General features: G+C 33.1%; 3 protein-coding genes across 4 annotated transcripts; 1 reads left to right on the top strand and 2 right to left on the bottom strand.

Moving 5' to 3' along the window:
• Positions 1–1,392: 1,392 nt before the first annotated feature.
• LOC140981815 (uncharacterized) lies at positions 1,393–2,576 on the top strand. Its single transcript, XM_073448290.1, has 2 exons — positions 1,393–1,562; positions 1,747–2,576. The coding sequence occupies exons 1-2, from the start codon at positions 1,503–1,505 to the stop codon at positions 2,335–2,337; spliced, it is 651 nt and encodes a 216-aa protein (XP_073304391.1). The 5' UTR covers positions 1,393–1,502; the 3' UTR covers positions 2,338–2,576.
• A 318-nt stretch (positions 2,577–2,894) lies between these two features.
• Positions 2,895–7,150, bottom strand: LOC140981077 (uncharacterized). Of its 2 annotated transcripts, none has more exons than XM_073447333.1 (7): positions 6,774–7,150; positions 5,401–5,460; positions 5,221–5,303; positions 4,449–4,513; positions 4,326–4,359; positions 4,062–4,132; positions 2,895–3,366 (listed from the first exon to the last, which is right to left on the bottom strand). In XM_073447333.1, the coding sequence occupies exons 1-7, from the start codon at positions 7,072–7,074 to the stop codon at positions 3,276–3,278; spliced, it is 705 nt and encodes a 234-aa protein (XP_073303434.1). In that variant the 5' UTR covers positions 7,075–7,150; the 3' UTR covers positions 2,895–3,275. The 2 variants fall into 2 exon arrangements, with proteins under 2 accessions (XP_073303434.1, XP_073303433.1); XM_073447332.1 differs by having other exon boundaries at positions 4,296–4,359.
• A 703-nt stretch (positions 7,151–7,853) lies between these two features.
• On the bottom strand, positions 7,854–16,260 carry LOC140981792 (uncharacterized). The gene is made up of 7 exons (XM_073448257.1): positions 16,099–16,260; positions 14,025–14,488; positions 13,757–13,923; positions 13,601–13,681; positions 13,430–13,505; positions 13,264–13,356; positions 7,854–8,361 (listed from the first exon to the last, which is right to left on the bottom strand). Exons 1-7 carry the CDS (start codon positions 16,254–16,256, stop codon positions 8,171–8,173), a joined length of 1,230 nt encoding a protein of 409 aa, XP_073304358.1. The 5' UTR covers positions 16,257–16,260; the 3' UTR covers positions 7,854–8,170.
• Between the last annotated feature and the right edge of the window lie 1,984 nt (positions 16,261–18,244).

Consider the following 18,244-nt stretch of genomic DNA (forward strand, 5'->3'; position numbering starts at 1 on the left):
ATATGTCGACACTAGTGAAAAACAAAGAATTCTCGTTATAATATTATATAATCGGGTGGGCTTTACCGTACATTTGTCAGAATACATATCACTGAGGTTGACAAAGCATCAGGCTGACGTGATAACTTGATAAGGTTAAAAAGTCAACTTATTACAACGAATAATGTTTTACGTTTATTTTCCCGTACTTATTATTCGTGATTCCATCTCTTTTATATATATAAACTTCCAGTTTTCAATGACAAATCTACGATTTATATTATATTTCCAAAAAAGATTTTGACTAAAAATCTTTCCATTCAAACGTATCGAGAGCTTATCTGTGCCATTCGTTGAATTATATGTATTTTTTCAAAATGAAATTAAAATTTATTTGACAGACAAGAATTATTATCCGATTCCTTCTCTTTTTTTAAAAAATTTGTCTTGCTTGCATTCATCTTGTATTATGACCTCGTCATCACGATTGATTTGTCATATTTAATTAAAGTAATCAGATACTTAAGAGTTAATTAATTCGATATCAGGGTATTAAAATAACCACAAGTATGCAATTACCTTTTAATGTTTGAATTAAAATAAGCTAAATATGAGTTCATTTTGATAAAATTATCGTTTAAATTTTGTGTCGTGTAGTATATAAAATAATTAAATTATTTTGTTAATTGAATTTTGATTAATAAATTATTTGAGATTATAAAATAATTATACGATCATTATTATGACATCAATTATTAATTAGAATGAGCTAGAAACGCATTTATTCAACTTTTGGGGAAAAAGATTTATGCATGCTAAAAGAAAAATTTTAACTAAACCTACATGCATCGCATTAGAATTAAGATAACCACTCTGAAGTGCAAATTAATTAGTAGATAAATATAGATGCATGAACCCACTGTAATATATGCATTTAATTGTAATAATGCCACCAAAATTACGATAGTTTAAACTAAAAATAGTCGATTAGAAAAATATTCGGTACCAAATGCTTCAAATAATCATCCAAGAACAATAAATTTATATTTTAACAAAAATTCATGAATTTGATATATAATCACCTACAATGTCTAAGGTCGTCCCCCGGCCCCGACGAACCAACCTTAACTACGACTGTTAAGTTAATTAGTTCAAAAGTCCCAACGATTTACTTGCTTAAATGTATAATCAGATTAGATTGGTAATTAATTTTTTTTAAAAAAAAAGAAGATAAAAATTGATTATTAAGCAATTCATGAGGATAATATAACGGTTTACAAAATTTTATAATTCAGTTTGGTCAGCTACACCGAAACAATAAAAAAAAACTGCAATATAAATCTACACGTTGGATTTGCCTGGATTAATGTCAACCCTTAGGACATTGACATAAATTTTGTTTTTCCAAGTTGCCCTTCTCTTTAATTTAAAAAGCCAATTTGTGCTCAAACTTCATTGTATATTTGAGCATCTTCTGTTTTAATCTAGACAAACAAGAAAGGCAGCGACCAGAAGAAGAAGATATGAAGCTAGTCTGGTCTCCAGAAACAGCATCGAATGCTTATATCGAGACCGTAAAATCCGTAAGTATAAACATGTTAAGGTCTCTATACTACGAGCGAGCATCCAGACGCTAAATTCTTTCACTTTTCGAATGTAAATTTTCTAAAAGTGCAAGTACAAAATCTGTTACACGTTTTGATATGAAACAAAAACGTAGTTTTCTTGTGATGTTTCTTGGGTTAATTGTTCGTTATTTGATTGTAGTGTAAACTTTTCAAACAATCAAGCGTGGCAGAGCTTGTATCGGCCATGGCGGCCGGGTGGGATGCCAAATTAATCGTCGAAACATGGTCAAGAGGTGGCGCAATCTCCACAAGCATAGGCCTGTCAATAGCGAGAAAACATACAAAAGGAAGACATGTTTGTATAGTTCCCGACGAGGATTCCAAATCCGAATACGTGGAATCAATGACCAGATATGGTCATTCAGCGGAAATAACAGTAGGGGAGCCAGAAGAAGCCATGGAAGGTTTACAAGGAATTGATTTCTTGGTAGTGGATAGTAGGGTCAAAGAATTTGCAAGAATATTGAGGGTGGCTAAGTTAGGGCATAGAGGGGCTGTTTTAATATGCAAGAATGCTGGTTCTAGAGTTGCATCAGATTTCATGTGGCGTTGCATGCTCGACCGAGAGTTGAGAATCGTGCGGTCGGTGTTTTTGCCTGTGGGGGAAGGGTTGGATATGGCCCACGTGGGAGCAAGGGACGGAGGGGGGTCGGCCAGACGGTATGGAGAAAGCCGCTGGATTAAATATTTTGATCGGGAGTCTGGGGAGGAGTTTGTATTCAGGAAATGAATGGTTCCATAGGTGGATGCCACATTTGTTTATTCCTTTAGTCTTCTGTATAATGTATATAGATTTGAGGAATGGAAACTAGTATGTAGACTTGTGGAATGAATCTCAATTCCAAATTAGTATTGTATCGTTTGCATGAATCTAATCTAATTCCAGCTTTGTTTGAAATTTAAATATCTACCATCCTTGTAACACTTAAATGTTTTATCCCGTATGAAATCAATTTTACCATCTTATCATCTTTGATCTACCACTTCAACTCTATTCCCTACATTTCAATTACTTCCACAAATCAGTGCTAAATATGTCTGCAATCACTCCCAACTAAATTCATTTCTAAGTATATTTAATCTACTCATGATACTTGTTCATTTTGCGAATCATTCGCTGAGAATGAGTGAATTTGACAAAAGCTCCATTGTTGGTTAGATGTTCAAGATATAAAACGAGACTAGACATAACAGGCATATAAGATTTGAATTGGTTTCTCTAATTCTCTGAAATATAAATTATCTAAATCTAAAATCATATAGATGAACATGACAGGGAAAACAATAAAGGGAAAAAAAACGACTGAGACACCGTCACAACCTTCAAAATCCATTAAAAAAAGTAAAATCTGTTTTCTTGTAAGCTAAAATTTAGTTCGATTCTTGAATAATCTCCTCCCACAGACCACACTTACCAGGTGTAACAACTTCGCATCTGACGCATTCTTTTGTTCAGTCAATCAACAACATTTCTAGTTCGATCTTTGACTAAGAAGCAGCAATTATGCTTTACATCAGACTTTGACCTACTATAGTTTGTGGTTATATTTGGTGCGTGAAACTGTATGGTGTAGTAAAAGTGCAGGGAACTAAACTACTGAAATCAACGAATAATTGAACTTTGGGCAAGTAAATGTATCAACATCTGATTCTTTATGTTTCATCTGCTCAGTCCCAGCTATCTCGACTTCTTCTAATTGCTTTCTTTTGCGATTGTGCCTTCTTATTGTCCAGTCGTTTATGCTCCGCAATTGCAGACCTTTCAATGACAAAGTTCAATCACTTTTCACATGAATCCAGATTACAGTAAGATGATTGTTATATGAGAATGATAAGGAAGATCTTGGCAGTCAAAAAATGGACGATACTTGAGAGGATGTACGGAAGACTTGTATATTTTGAAGGGAAAATACGAAATTTTGAGTACGATTTTGATTCATATAGGAAGTGCAAGACTTGTATCTTTTGAAGAGAAAATATGAAAATTTGAGGTTTTAAAAAAAAAAATTTTTACGAGCCCCTACTTGCCGCAACTAGATCCACTGCCAGCTGAATGAATTTACTGACCACCCCCTGCCCATATCAAACTACCACATACTGGATGATAAACATAATGTGCACTAGAACACCGACGTATGTGTTGTGTGCTTGTACGGTGTTTTTTATAATTAATCTAATTACCATAATTGTAAAAAGTAATGAAGAGTCATACTGAAATTTGAAATTATTATATTTAAATAGGATCATACCATAATTATAAAAAGTAATGAGGTGCCAACTGCAATATAAAATGATGAGATAAAAAAATTTTAAAAAAAAAGAAGGAAAAAACAAAAAACAAGACCAAGATACCATTTTTTGTCTCTATTATAGATATTTTTAACAATATTGTAAAAGATGATGATCTGAGACTGAAAGACGAAGGAAATGGTATTTTGACAGAAAAACTCTTACAACTTGGCAATCTTCTTAACTGTTTCTTCAGTAGGTGGCGGGGGGACATAGGAAGCAGCATCGATGATTTCCTGCCTCGTTCATTCAGAAATCATTAAAATACAGACACATAATTTGCGCTCTAAACCATCATTCAATACCAGATGATACCCTATACGTTTCCATGAGATTTTAGGGCCGGAACTATTATAGCCACAAGAAACTAAAATAACACCTTTAATTTACTACATGTACCTGTAGTTTCTTTTTTTGGTAAGTGAATACCTGTAATTTTGCCAAAGCATCTTCGGTATTACTCCTACAAACACAAAAGACGTGTCAAACAATCGGCTTCAGAAAAAAAAAAAAAGAAAAGGCCAAAAAATCGACCAGTGGGTAAATTATAACTTTTGAGTTCTCGTCTTCGTTGAAGAAATCACAATCTCCCCATCTTTATTGATTCTGTTTTTCTCCTGTAAATAATGCAAAAAAGCCGAGGGTAGCAAGAAAACTTGATTTCTAAAATAATGCAATAATGCATGGAAATCATTTACACTGCATAAAGGATCGTGCAACTGTGAAAGCATATATGGTCCAGAGATTTATGCGAGTTTTCAACCAGTAGGTAGCAAAGGTCAAGATGGTCCTAGGAAGTTTCACGTAAAGTTGCCTCATGAAATACAAAAAATAACGCACATCTACAACAGATGTCTTAAACCTAAAAATAATAAAGAGAACTCAAATAATTGAGGTTCTTTAATCGTTATGAATTAGATATAAACATATCAGAGATTCTTGGAATTTCTGAAAAAGGTTTAGACATGTGTTAAGATGGTGTTTTAATGCAAAATAATATTATATTATCTATGAAGAAGTATAGTGTACCAGGAAGAGGAAAGAAAAGAAAATTGAGATGGAAAACAGAGTAGGTGATATTATATTTACACTGGGAAAAGGCTAGGCCACTAAGTATAACTAGAAAGCTTTCAATTTGCACGATGAAGATACTAATTGGACATAGGCAAAACATGAGCAACCATAAATTTCGTGCCACTGTAAAAAGTGCAAGAAAAAACATGATGCAGGATAACACATCATCAATGCCAAAAATTGCAAAGAATAACGAAATATAAGCTAACAACAAGCATGGCAAACATAAAAATAAAACACCAGAACTCACCATTTGCAAAATCCTCTCCCTCACCCTTTCACTTAACCAATCTGCATTTTTAACATTAAAACGCATATCGACCTTGGTGTTCACTGCAAGTGAAAAAAGGGTAAAGAAATTAGTCACTTCAACGCAAAAAAGATTGGCCGATGTAACACAGGAAACAAGGGGGAAAAAGGCATCACATACCCTTGTTGACATTTTGTCCACCAGGCCCACCACTCCTTGCATAGCTTATGGTAACGCGATCTGAATTAGCTAGACAAGTTAAGTAATCCATGTGTCCTCATTTTCTAAGATAATATAGATACTAATTTCTCAATTGCCAAAAAATAACAAGCCATTGTTTTTTTATTATATTCTCATAAGTAAATCACATCCTGAAAGGAGGCAACTCAGAGGTGGGAGAAAGTAGGAACAAAATAAAAGGCCTATTCATGTAAAGCAATCTAAAGAACCAAAAAACACGATGAACAATTTAGAAAGGTACTACCAAACGAAAATCATGAAACATAATGTTCATAGGGGACAAATACATGTAATTTGCAGCCGAACTGACAAAGAACCATACCGAAAAATGCTATATGTTAGCATACTGTAGTAAAGCAAAAAAAGGTTTACAAATATAGTTGCGACTGGTGTGAAAGGAAAGAAGCTACATAGGCACAAACTAAATAGAGATAAAAGATAAGGCAAAAAGATGAACATTGAGATTTCAGAAATAGAGAAGAAACAATACAATTTGAACGTACAAGTGAAGGATAAAAAAAATCAACAGAATTTAGGCAACGGAAACATAGGATGGTACATGCAAAATGAAATTGAAAACAATAGTAGTTCATTCTCAATAATAGACTAAAGTCTATTTGAATGTTTTATCGTCTTTTAAGGCGTTTTAAAGTATATACTTGATCACAAATAATTAAGAAATTTATATTCCTGCTCATACTTCTTTTTGGCGCTTCATTTAAATAAAGTGAGCGCCTGCTCGCACCTTGTGCCTAAACTCTACTATACCTATGCGCCTAGTTTTTCTAGTAACTGTTTTTTATAACATTTGGCATCTTTTTGGAAAAAAATTTCTCCTCTATTATTGAACTTCTGTTGCTTCACGTAGGCAATTCAGTATAACAATCAGATGTATAATAAACCTCAATGAAACGTGAACATTGGCTGACCTGGGGACAAAACATTTATTACAATCTGGGATCTTTGTAGATGTTTATGGGTCAAGCAAGGTACATGCTCTGAATACAACAAAATGGGCTAAAGTATGTGTAGTTGTAAAAGCTCTCATGCAATTCTAAACAACCACAATCCAAGCCAGTCCTTTCAAATTTCCTGAGTGAAAATGACCGAGCATAAAAGAAAGATTTTAAGTGCAACACTAAAGGGCCATAACACACATTCATCTTCAGCCATTCAGTGCCGAATGAATATAAATTACTTCCATAAATCGCAAACCGCAGCTACACAAAAACAAAATTGTTTTCCTTAACTAGCCAATTACGCAAAAAATAACAAATCCCTAAAAAAAACAAGAACGATATATAAAACGGTACCAAGGGTGATCTTGGGGATTGGCTCTACACCGCCTCCAGCAGCTTTATACCTTTCCTCAGCTTGGTACAGAAGCCGCTGCACCTCCGCCAACCGAGCCGGAGACTTCTTATCCTCCCCTCCAGACTTCGTGGCGGCGCATCGGACGGCACAATAGCCGTACGGAATACGACAGTGGGCCGAACTGAATCTAATGATCGGAAACGTCATGCCGAACACACGAAAGGAGATTTGACAACGAGGAGTTGGGTGGAGCATCGTTCGAGCAAACATCGTACTGGCCGTGGATCTGATTGATGCCATTTGACTAGGTTATAGGTTGCTGCTAACCCCAAATCAACAAGTAGAAGGTGAACTGAGAATCTTCAATTATCACTTTTTTAATGATTAATATATGATATTTCATAGTTTTATTATTTTATATATATTTTTTTCTTTTTTTTTATATTCTAATCTAAGTTGAAGGAGGCTCGAACTTGAATCAACATAACATGAAAAATTGTTACAAAAACCATTAAAAGTTTTTAATTTTAATATAATCTATAATTTTTCACACAAAAATCATTTAATACAAAAAATTTAATATGTATGCAAATATCGTGTGTCAATGAACACTGACATTAATTAAAGTACAATATTAGTTCGTGTTTTGTTGGCTTGATATGAATACTATTTCAATTCAATCACATGGTTGGTTGTAAAATTGATTATTTATCTTACGTCAATCAAATAATTCATTATTTATCTCAATTTAATTATTAAATTAAAATTACAATATTGTTATTTATATCTTTCTTTTATTTATATTCATTAATTATTAAAAATGACAAATTGTCTTATCTCATATTTAATCAATCAAATCACAAATTATATTTATTCAATTTTATTTTATATCTTACTTAATATTTTTAATAATCACGATATTATTAATCCATACTATATCACATACTTAATTTTTTTAATAATCAACCCCGAAATAATAGATTTTTTTGTGCATCGCATCAAGTAAACTTTTCTCGTTTCTCAAAAAATACTAGAAAAAAATTCAAGACATGAATTACTACTAAAAAAAATTCAAGACATGAAGCTCAAATATTACGCTCTTCTATTTGTTCATTTGACCAAGATGCACATCAAAAGGCAAACCTTGAATCTTTATAGAAGTCGCTCTGTTTTATAAGCAATAGTAAAAGACTAATTATCCGTAACGATCGTGTACAAATCGAACGCAGTCACCGCCCACCAAAAGTATACAGATAAAGACTGAACAAATACCAACGGAAACCATCAACAAACATGAACAGGGCAATAATAGTAGCCGTAGTCTCATGAGAAGTGGGGGGAGTTCAGATGTCGAAAGGATCCCCCTTATGGACTTGAAGGGAACCTTTTTGAAGTCCTAATGCCTATTAGCTCCATTTGATCTAAGACGAGATGAGCCAGTTCCATCATTAACATGTGTTTTTATTTGATGAGGCAGGCCTGCTTCACGTACGTTGTCTCGTTTTGAGCTTTGGACATTACTTGATCTTTCAATTGAAGGAAGAGCCCAACCTCCACGATTCTGAGGCCGTTGAGTCCTTCCGGATGCTGAAGTTTCATAAAAGCGAACAAGCTATAAGTAACAAACTTCTGGGTCATCTTAAGATAATCAAAAACAACAAACCACAGCAGTCCAACTCATGAAGTTAGTGTTCAAATAGCACAAATTGGTAGGTATGTAGAACATACAAAATGCTAGTAGATCATCACAGCATCGAAAGCCTTCTGACCAACATATGATAAGGCATAAGAAAATGAAGTAAACCAAACGAGGTGTTAAAACATGTATGTGTGGTATTGTTAGTGTACCTCACTATTGTGCAACACTTTTAATCAACAACCTTTAAGGTTTAATGTTTAATACAATAATTAAGGCTGAAGTATTTAATCATAATCTTGTAAGAGATTTTAAACCTACTTGAATCACCCCTAGATGCATAAATTTGTAAGACTGCTTGTGAATATCAACAAGTATTTGAGATAATAAACTAAATGAATCATATCTTCCTTTAAGAAGAATTGATTCTTCAATTGTTTTGATTACATAATCGGATTTAAAATTAAATCCAATAGATCTATAAATCTTCATATTGGAAGACACTGGTAATTTCCAGTTTTGAATGTTTTTTTCGAAATTTTCGGAAATAATTAATTAATTATTTTTATTATTACTTGAAGATTTATTCTTAGTAAAAGATCTTATTATCTTATCCATTCAAGAATTAAGTAGATATTGTCAATGATTTACTCCTACCTTACCTTTTGGCTTTACAAGATTTACGGAACCCGGCTTAAGGATTTCTCCTGGGTAGAGCTACCTTCTTCTTTATAAGATAAAAGAATAAGATATATTATAAGGATAAAACTTTATTGAAGAATTTCTTCAAGATTAATGGCTCTGATACCACTTTTAAACAACAACCTTTAAGGTTTAATACGATAACTAAATAAGTCTTCAAATCTTCGGCTTTAAGCAACAAGCTGAGAGCTTTGTTTCTCAAAGGCCTTTAAGGCTAGCTTCGATCTTTCCAAATTTGGATAGGTAAACCACTGTTTATAAACAGGATTGATCTCTGGATCTTTTAAATTATTTTGAAGAACTTCAATTCGAGTTTTTATTAATTTAATATTTTTTTTAATTTTATAAGATAATTTGCAGAAAGCATAATATAATCAAACGGAGGATCATATATATAAAGAAATTCATAAGACATATCCTTACATAATTCTGAATGTAGAAGAATGAAAGCAGAACTCTGAAGAGATTGCGCGAATTATCAAATTCTTATTCAGAGAGAAGAGAAAAGTTCGTAGTCGTGTGGAGCACAAAGAGCATCCACTTCTTAAATAGAATACAATATTAAACAGTACAACCATTATCTACAGTACTCAGACTAATAAAAACTTGACATGTTCATAGAAACATATAAGGATACAACCCCTATAATTTACATCAATAATTCATACAAAAACTTTTAGTCATGATATCCAGGTCATTTCCCATTAATTTATGCATTCAATAATGCAAAAATATCATCTCCGTCATAAGGGTCTTGAGCATCCTGCTCTTGATTATCTTGATCTGTCATTCGTGTATCTTCTTCAAATTTTTCTTTTACTTTTGAAGAAGTTGATGCTTGAGTAGATAAATTAGATTTTTCACCAAATACTTCAGTAAATATGAAAGTGATAGTATCTTTGTTCAAATGTTGGAATAATTCTTAAAGCAATGTGAATTGAGTAGGCGTATCTTTATTTAGATTTTTCATGGTTTCTCTGGCTGGTCCGAGGGCAATAACCCCTTGCCGATCATAAATTTTCCCCTCAGCAAAAAAGTCTTCTTTTCCCCAAAATTTTATTAAAATTTTCCTGACCAAGATAGTAGTAGTAAATTTGATTTCCATTTTTTCTTTGGCTTGGTCTTGTAACCCATATTTCCATCTAATTATCCAAGAAATATTATAATTGATAGCAAATTGGATCATAGCTGTTAATCCATCAAATTGTGAATTGGCTTGTTGAAATTTGGTCCATATATTTTTAACATTTCGAGGAAGAATAGATGGCATTACTCCACAAGAAAAAAAGAAGGTTTTAAACCAATTTGGTATAAACTGATGAATATCATCGAGTTGGATTTTATCCACCAAGAATGTTTTCGTTGAGAATTCTCATATATAAGAATAGTATCTCAGGCCATGATATATTAAGAATAACTGATGCACAATGTATGTGCGAGTTACGAGAGAACAGAGAAAGACTATAAAGTTCGGGAGAATTTTCTGAAGAACTCGCATAACTAAGCATCGTTGTTTTACTGTGTTGTCGTAACATGTTAGGCATTTGAAAACAACACACGTACAAAGTGTTGATTGATGAATTGTTTTTTTGCTCCAAATTTTGGCCACCTAGGTTGGCACTCTCGAGTTTTCGTTATTTTTGTTATTGATATTTTAGGATGCAATTTACTTCCTTAATTAGTTAAGAAAGATAGTTTTTCGTTTCTTTACTAGTTTTTGTTTTGTAAATTCGATTTTTTTAGTAATTATTTTGCTTTGAAAAATCGCACAAGTGAACTTGTGTGTTCACTCGTGCATAATTATCTTTGTGTTATTTTTAATTAAATTTATTATTTGTATGTTATATTATTCCGCGGTATGTTATCATAAGGTGTTACAACATCCGAAACAACACTTATATCCGATATACACAATTTTTACTTTTATGTTAAACAAAATTCTTTGAAAGATGAACATTACATTTGTGTGCGTAAATTTTCATACGATGTTTATTTAAATCGCAATATTATTACAACAAATGACCATTTAAATTTCATGGTATATTAATGAGAAATCTCAATCCTGTCATGAATAACTATGACAAAAACTGCTTTATGTTTTTATTCACTCTTTTTAATAATATCGCAATTTTTACTGTCCGAGATCTAAAATTCTACTTATAATATCCTTAAAATTTATAGTTAAACACTTCGTTCACATATATGGAAAAAATACAAAATAAGATTATAAATTAACTATCAGTATTTTCATAGATGAACACATAAATGTGTGCATTGATTTTTCAATGAAACACTATATGCATTGATTAATAATATTCACCTTCAGATGCAACATTGAGATAGTGCTTTAAGGATAACATGAAATTTCACCGTACAAACACAAGGCACTAATAAATATATTGTTTAAGAGTAGGATTACATACTTGGCGTTTTTCTCACAAATTTAATGCCTATATTTGGAAGCATTTCAAACGAATAAAATGATCGACCACCAAATTAATTTGGATGAATGTAAAACAACGAAAACACATCCCATTTTTAGGACTAAAAACAATCAATTTCCATGATCGGACGAGGATAAATAGGAAAAACAGTTATTTTCAGCAGAACCCAGTCAATTGCTATTTAAAGCAACTCTTTTGAGTCACAAATGTCGAATTCAGGCAATGCCTGAATATGTTCAATTATCATGATTATATCATGGCCTGAGATACTATTCTTATATATGAGAATTCTCAACGAAAACATTCTTGTTGGATAAAATTCCAACTCGATGATATTCATCAGTTTATACCAACTTGGTTTAAAACCTTCTTTTTTGCTTGGAGAGTAATGCCATCTATTCTTCCTCGAAATGTTAAAAATATATGGATCAAATTCCAACAAGCCAATTCACAATTTGATCGATTAACAGCTATGATCCAATTTGCTATCAATTATAATATTCCTTGGATAATCAGGTGGGAATATGGGTTACAAGACCAAGCCAAAGAAAAAATGAAAATCAAATTTACTACTACTATATTGGTCAGGAAAATTTTAATAAAATGGTGGGGAAAATAAGACTTTTTTGCTGAGGGAAAAAATTATTATCGGCAAGGGGTTATTGCCCTCGGACCAGCCAGAGAAACCATGAGAAATCTAAATAAAGATACGCCTACTCAGGCCACATTGCTTAAAGAATTATTCCAACATTTGGACAAAGACACTATTACTTTCATGTTTACTGAAGTATTTGGTGAAAAATCTAATTTATCTACTCAAGCATCAACTTCTTCAAAAGTAAAAGAAAAATTTGAAGAAGATACACCAATGACAGATCAAGATAATCAAGAGCAGGATGCTCAAGACCCTTATGACGGAGATGAAATTTTTGCATTATTGAATGCATAAATTAATGAGAAATGACCTGGATACCATGACTAAAAGTTTTTGTATGAATTATTGATGTAAATTATAGGGGTTGTATCCTTATATGTTTCTATGAACATGTCAAGTTTTTATTAGTCTGAGTACTGTAGATAATGGTTGTACTGTTTAATATTGTATTCTATTTAAGAAGTGGATGCTCTTTGTGCTCCACACGACTACGAACTTTTCTCTTCTCTCTGAATAAGAATTTGATAATTCGCGCAATCTCTTCAGAGTTCTGCTTTCATTCTTCTACATTCAGAATTATGTAAGTATATGTCTTATGAATTTCTTTAATTTACAAATATGATCTTCCGTTTGATTATATTATGCCTTCTGCAAATTATCTTATAAAATTAAAAAAGAAAATTAAATTAACAAAAACTCGAATTGAAGTTCTTCAAAATCAATTAAAAGATCCAGAGATCAATCATGTTTACAAACGGTGGTTTACCTATCCAAATTTGGAAAGATCGAAGCTAGCCTTAAAGGCCTTTGAGAAACAAAGCTCTCAGCTTGCTGCTTAAAGCCGAAAATTTGAAGACTTATTTAGTTATTGTATTAAACATTAAACCTTAAAGGTTGTTGTCATAGAAAAGATAAAAAAACTTGTCATAAAAAATTAAACAAACAGAAAAAATCATTTTGCACACATAATCTTCACGGCATTTTCACTTCATCAAAGAACACATTGCAAAATAAGCCAAAAATGTCTGATCACAAATACGAAATGAGTTTACCCATAACATCTTGTAAAGCAAGTTCTTCGCTCCACCCAGGGAGATGCTTTTTACCATTTCCTAACCATACTTCTTCAAAACCAACAAGTTCATCTGAGGAAAACAATAAATCAATGGTAACAAGAACCTTAATGGTAACACATTCAGCCAAAAAGAATTAAGCTACCTTCATTAAGATTGTGCAAAGTCTGCATTGTGTCCACATGACCATCAGACTTCAAATTTCGAGTCACGGAATGACCCTAAGGCACAATGCAAATTTCAGCAGACATTTCAGATACCAAAATCAATTGAATTCAAGAAGTGCACTGGACTTCCAAGGATGTAGAAATGACACCTTTTCATGAATGCCCCTAGAGATCCTATGAGTCGCTTGACCAGTAGAGGAATTAGCCTCTTTAAATTCTTCCAAAGTCAACTAGATAAATATAAGTCAGGTCAACCCCTCAACAAGATTAGGAATGAAATTGACATGGCTAGTAGCTGCACTTACTCCATCACTCCCAGCCCTCCTCGTACTAGAAGAGTAGTGTGCACCATTAGCCCCACCATAAGTAACAGTAGAGCTCTGAAACATGAAACTTTGTGTCTGGGGTCGTGGCCTTCCATGGTTCAATAGGTGTATGTTGTTTTTATGAGGCGTATACTTGCTCTTTTTCTCTGCAAGCACAAAAAAGTAAATTAACAGTAAGTTCTATCAGCCTCTTGAACCATAATGATGAACCAAATTTATTGCCAAAGTAGCACAAAATACAACATACCAGCAGCTACATCATCTGGGTCCTCCACTATAGGATCTTTGCTCGATCTACCATGCTTCCTAAGATTCACTTTTTTCTCCTTGTTTTCATTTTCATCTTTCTCATCATCAGAAGTCAGCTCCTCGATCACTGGTCCCTTGAATTTGTTGACCATGGAAGGCTGCTGATCAAGAAACCCAGAAGAATTTTCATTCATAAATGGACCGCCACCAGGAACATTCATGAATGGACCTCCAATAGGTAAATTCGTGAATGGACCTCCATTAGACCCAAAGAAGCTAGACCCAAATATAATTCCAGGGCGTGTGAAGAAGGGGTCATCAAATGGATCCATTCCCCCAAAGAAGCCAGATAACATACTCCTCTGACCTCCAAAGCCACCAAAACCATTGAAACTACCAAAAGGATCACCAAAACCGAAGAATGGGTCTCTGCCTCCCTGCATTTTTGAATTTTGTGCTTCTCTGAAGAAGTGGTTCAAACAAAAAACACCAGTGAGGCAAAATAACTGAAAATTGAGTCGAGCTCAACACAAGGAACCGATTGTAGCACAAAATTCACCAAAAAAGACGCAGTAATCTCTGTTAGTTGTCCCACATAGGTTGAATAAAATTCCTAGAATTTGTATATATGGTCTTGGACAACCCTCCCCTCTTGAGCTAGCTTTTGGGGTTGAGTTAGGTTCAAGTCTCAATCTTAAAATGGTATCAGAGCTCAGGTGCCACCGTTATGTGTTGAATTGTCCATAATTGAGCACCTCGTTCTGCCTATAGTTGGGTCATTTGTAAACTGCACGTTCCAAATGTTCATTCTTGGGCGTTATGGGGTGTGTTAATTGTCCTACATCGGTTGGCTAAAATTCTTGAGACTTGTATATATGGGCTTAGACAATCATCTCCCTTGAGCTAGCTTTTGGTGATGAGTTAGGTTCAAGTCTCAATCTTAACAATCTCTTACTATTTAATCTCTCACTATCTCTTACTATCAAATAAATTAATAGGGGTTGATAAAATCTGTTTCTGGTATGCTCATGTGAAAGTCCAGAAATAGCCTTCAACTTAATTAAAGAACAGAAAAAACTGACATGTTATAATGTAATTTCATTCTACCTATTTTAGAATTTAACCATTTTGCCATCCCATTCTTCCGCTACAGTTTTTGCGGCAGTTTCATCTTTAGCCCACTATCTTCAATTGCCGCATCTTCTAATCTGCCCACTTCTCATCAGACAGGCAATATTCCACACTCAGTTTTGATTTTTAATTCCAGAAATCTAATAAATTTTCTAGAAATCTAAAAATGTGGGAAATATATTGGTAATTTTGCAATTTCACATAGTTTCAGAAAAAAATAAATGGGCTTAATATCGTTAAATTGTTTCAGCACGCGGGAACAGAGTGCGATAGACGCTAGTTTTTCATTAAAGAAAAGATGACAAACTAAAAGTTCGTAGCCAAAACAAATGTTTTGTCACAGCAAAAAACAACGAATTACAAATTACAAAATGGATAACGAAAAGAATCTACAATTTAATCAAACAAAAACTACGATCCAATACAATATGCCTAACAATGGCATGATTCATTGTCCATACATCAATAGCACACAACGGTCAAAAGCAAAATGAAAGCAGATTATTCAAGCAACTGGAAATCTCATTTAAAATGAAAATAATTTCACTCTATTTGACTTTTCTGTATCCTGAATAAACGACAAATTGCAACCCTTGTTCAATCCTAGAAAACAGCCATCGTTGAAACTAATGCAAGAGAGAGAGGGAGAGAGAGAAAGAGCCTCTCTTGGAGGCATACTCATCTGGAATATGGTTTAAATTCAAGGACCTTAAAAGTGCAAGTTAAGCATCGCGATTCCGTTAATTGAGGTAAAAACAAATGCATAAACAAACAAACCACTCTCAGAGAAAAACACCAGCTCGCAATCAAAACAATAAATCTGAAAGAAAATACAAACTCAATAACCAAAAAATAAGCATGAATTCATTCCCAATCGCAAAAAGGGCACAAAATTTAAAAACAATTGAATGATCGACGAAATTTTAAGGAAAAGGACGAACCTAAAATTCTGTAGAATTCCTGATTTTGCAGAGAATATGGAGGATGAAATAGAAACGAAGGAAAATGAATCGAAAGGGCCGTTTACGACGTCCGTGACTCGTGAGGTGGAACTATCTGGGCTCTTTTTGGTCCAGTAGCAATAGCAGCCCGTCACCATAAATTGGGCTTTTAGCCCAGATAATGGAGCCTAGCTTCTTACAAATTAAGATAAAAATAATAGTGGGTGGATAATGTCATAGAAAATTTGTAAAATAACATTAGTCGATTTTTTTGAAAATAAAATGATCTCATACATTTCAAATTCATTTAATGATATTATTTTTTAAAAAAAATAGCCCGGATTATGTCTATCTATTTTTAATTCAAGTAATAAATATATATGTAATGTAAAAGGTAAAAACATACCTAATATATCGCATCTTCTGAAAGTCTATATGAGGAATTTATATTTCAGTAATCATATTATATTTGATGTGTTTTGTCACTTCAAATTATAAATCCTCCCATCGACATTGTTGTATAGGGTGGAATTTAAACATTAATTTTTTTATGGCAAAAACTTGTGTGAGACGGTCTCATAGGTCGTATTTTGTGATACGGATCTCTTATTTTGGTCATCCATGAAAAAATATTACTTTTTATGCTAAGAGTATTACTTTTTATTGTGAATATCAATAGAGTTGACCCGTCTCACGAATCTTTATTCGTGAGACCGTCTCACAAAAGACCTACCTCTTTTACATGTCTATTTTTAGAAAATTCCTTTTTTAAGGTGAAAAATTAAAAAAAAAACATTATTATATATGTAGGAAACATTAATCTGAAATTGAGCATGAAATTTTTATTTTTATGATCCGAAGTTGAAGTTGAATGGAAGAGCCATTAATGATGACGAATGTAGCTCTGTCACATTTATTGACTCGAAGCTGGCAAAGTTTGAGACACGAGGAAGCTAAACAAGCCTCCCTCCGTAGTGTTTCATTTATGATGTTCACATGCAAAGTTTAAGCCACAACAAAAATGAACAATTTTGTGAAGGAAAAAACAAGATGACGATGCGATATTTATTTAGTTTATATATTGTTAAATTTCAGTTTTAGTTCGTTTTTTTTTTATCTATATATATAACATGAACGTTTGTAGTGTTACATGTACCGAATTTTCGTCTTAATTTTTTTTTAAACTTTATTTATTTCTTTTATGCGAAGGTATGGATAGGACCTAGTGCATATCAGCTTATGGCCAAACCGAGAAGATTCAAAATGTAAATAAGTTTATTTATATGGTTAGATGTTAATTCTACGTCTCTCTCAGAAACATCATGCATTCATTCACGAATTCAAGGAAAGAATGTATATTGGAACTCGAATGCATGCATATCAATCAATTCGGAACGAAGACTAGGCACAACTTTGACTGTGACGCTCATTAATTGGGTCGATAAAAATATTTGAGTTGGATGAGAAATGATATTAAAAAATAATAATATATTTTTTTAAACTTATTAAATTCTAGATAAAATGACAAATTTATATTTTATTATTTTTAAATAATTTAATATAATATGAACAAATAGCATAATGAATACATAAAATTGCAACCAAATGTTCAGATTATAAAAATAATAAAATCTAATCCGACAACCAAACATAGGACGTAAAATTGCAATCATGATTTGTTGTTAAGATTGAAATTTGGACCTAACTCAACCCCAAAAACTAGCTCAAGAAGAGAGAATTGTACAAGTCTATATATGCAACTCTCATGAATTTTATCTAACCGATGTGGGACAACTAATACTCCCCCGTTACGCTCAGGAATGAACATTTGGAGCGTGAAGTTTACAAACGACCTAATTATGGGTAGAACGGGTGTCCCAACTATGGGTAATCCAACACATAACTGTAGAACCTGAGCTCTTATACCGTGTTAAGATTGGAATTTGGACCTAACTCAACCCCAAAAGCTAGCTCAAGGGGAGAGGATTGTCCAAGTTCATATATGCAACTCTCAGGTATTTTATCCAACCAGCTCTGATACCGTGTTAAAATTGGAACTTGGACTTAACTCAACCCCAAAATTTAACTCAATATTGGAGGATTGTCCAAATCCATATATACAACTCTCAAGTATTTTACCCCACCG

The sequence above is a fragment of the Primulina huaijiensis genome, chromosome 7 (genome assembly GCF_012295235.1).
Source record: "Primulina huaijiensis isolate GDHJ02 chromosome 7, ASM1229523v2, whole genome shotgun sequence".
Taxonomy (NCBI): domain Eukaryota; kingdom Viridiplantae; phylum Streptophyta; class Magnoliopsida; order Lamiales; family Gesneriaceae; genus Primulina; species Primulina huaijiensis.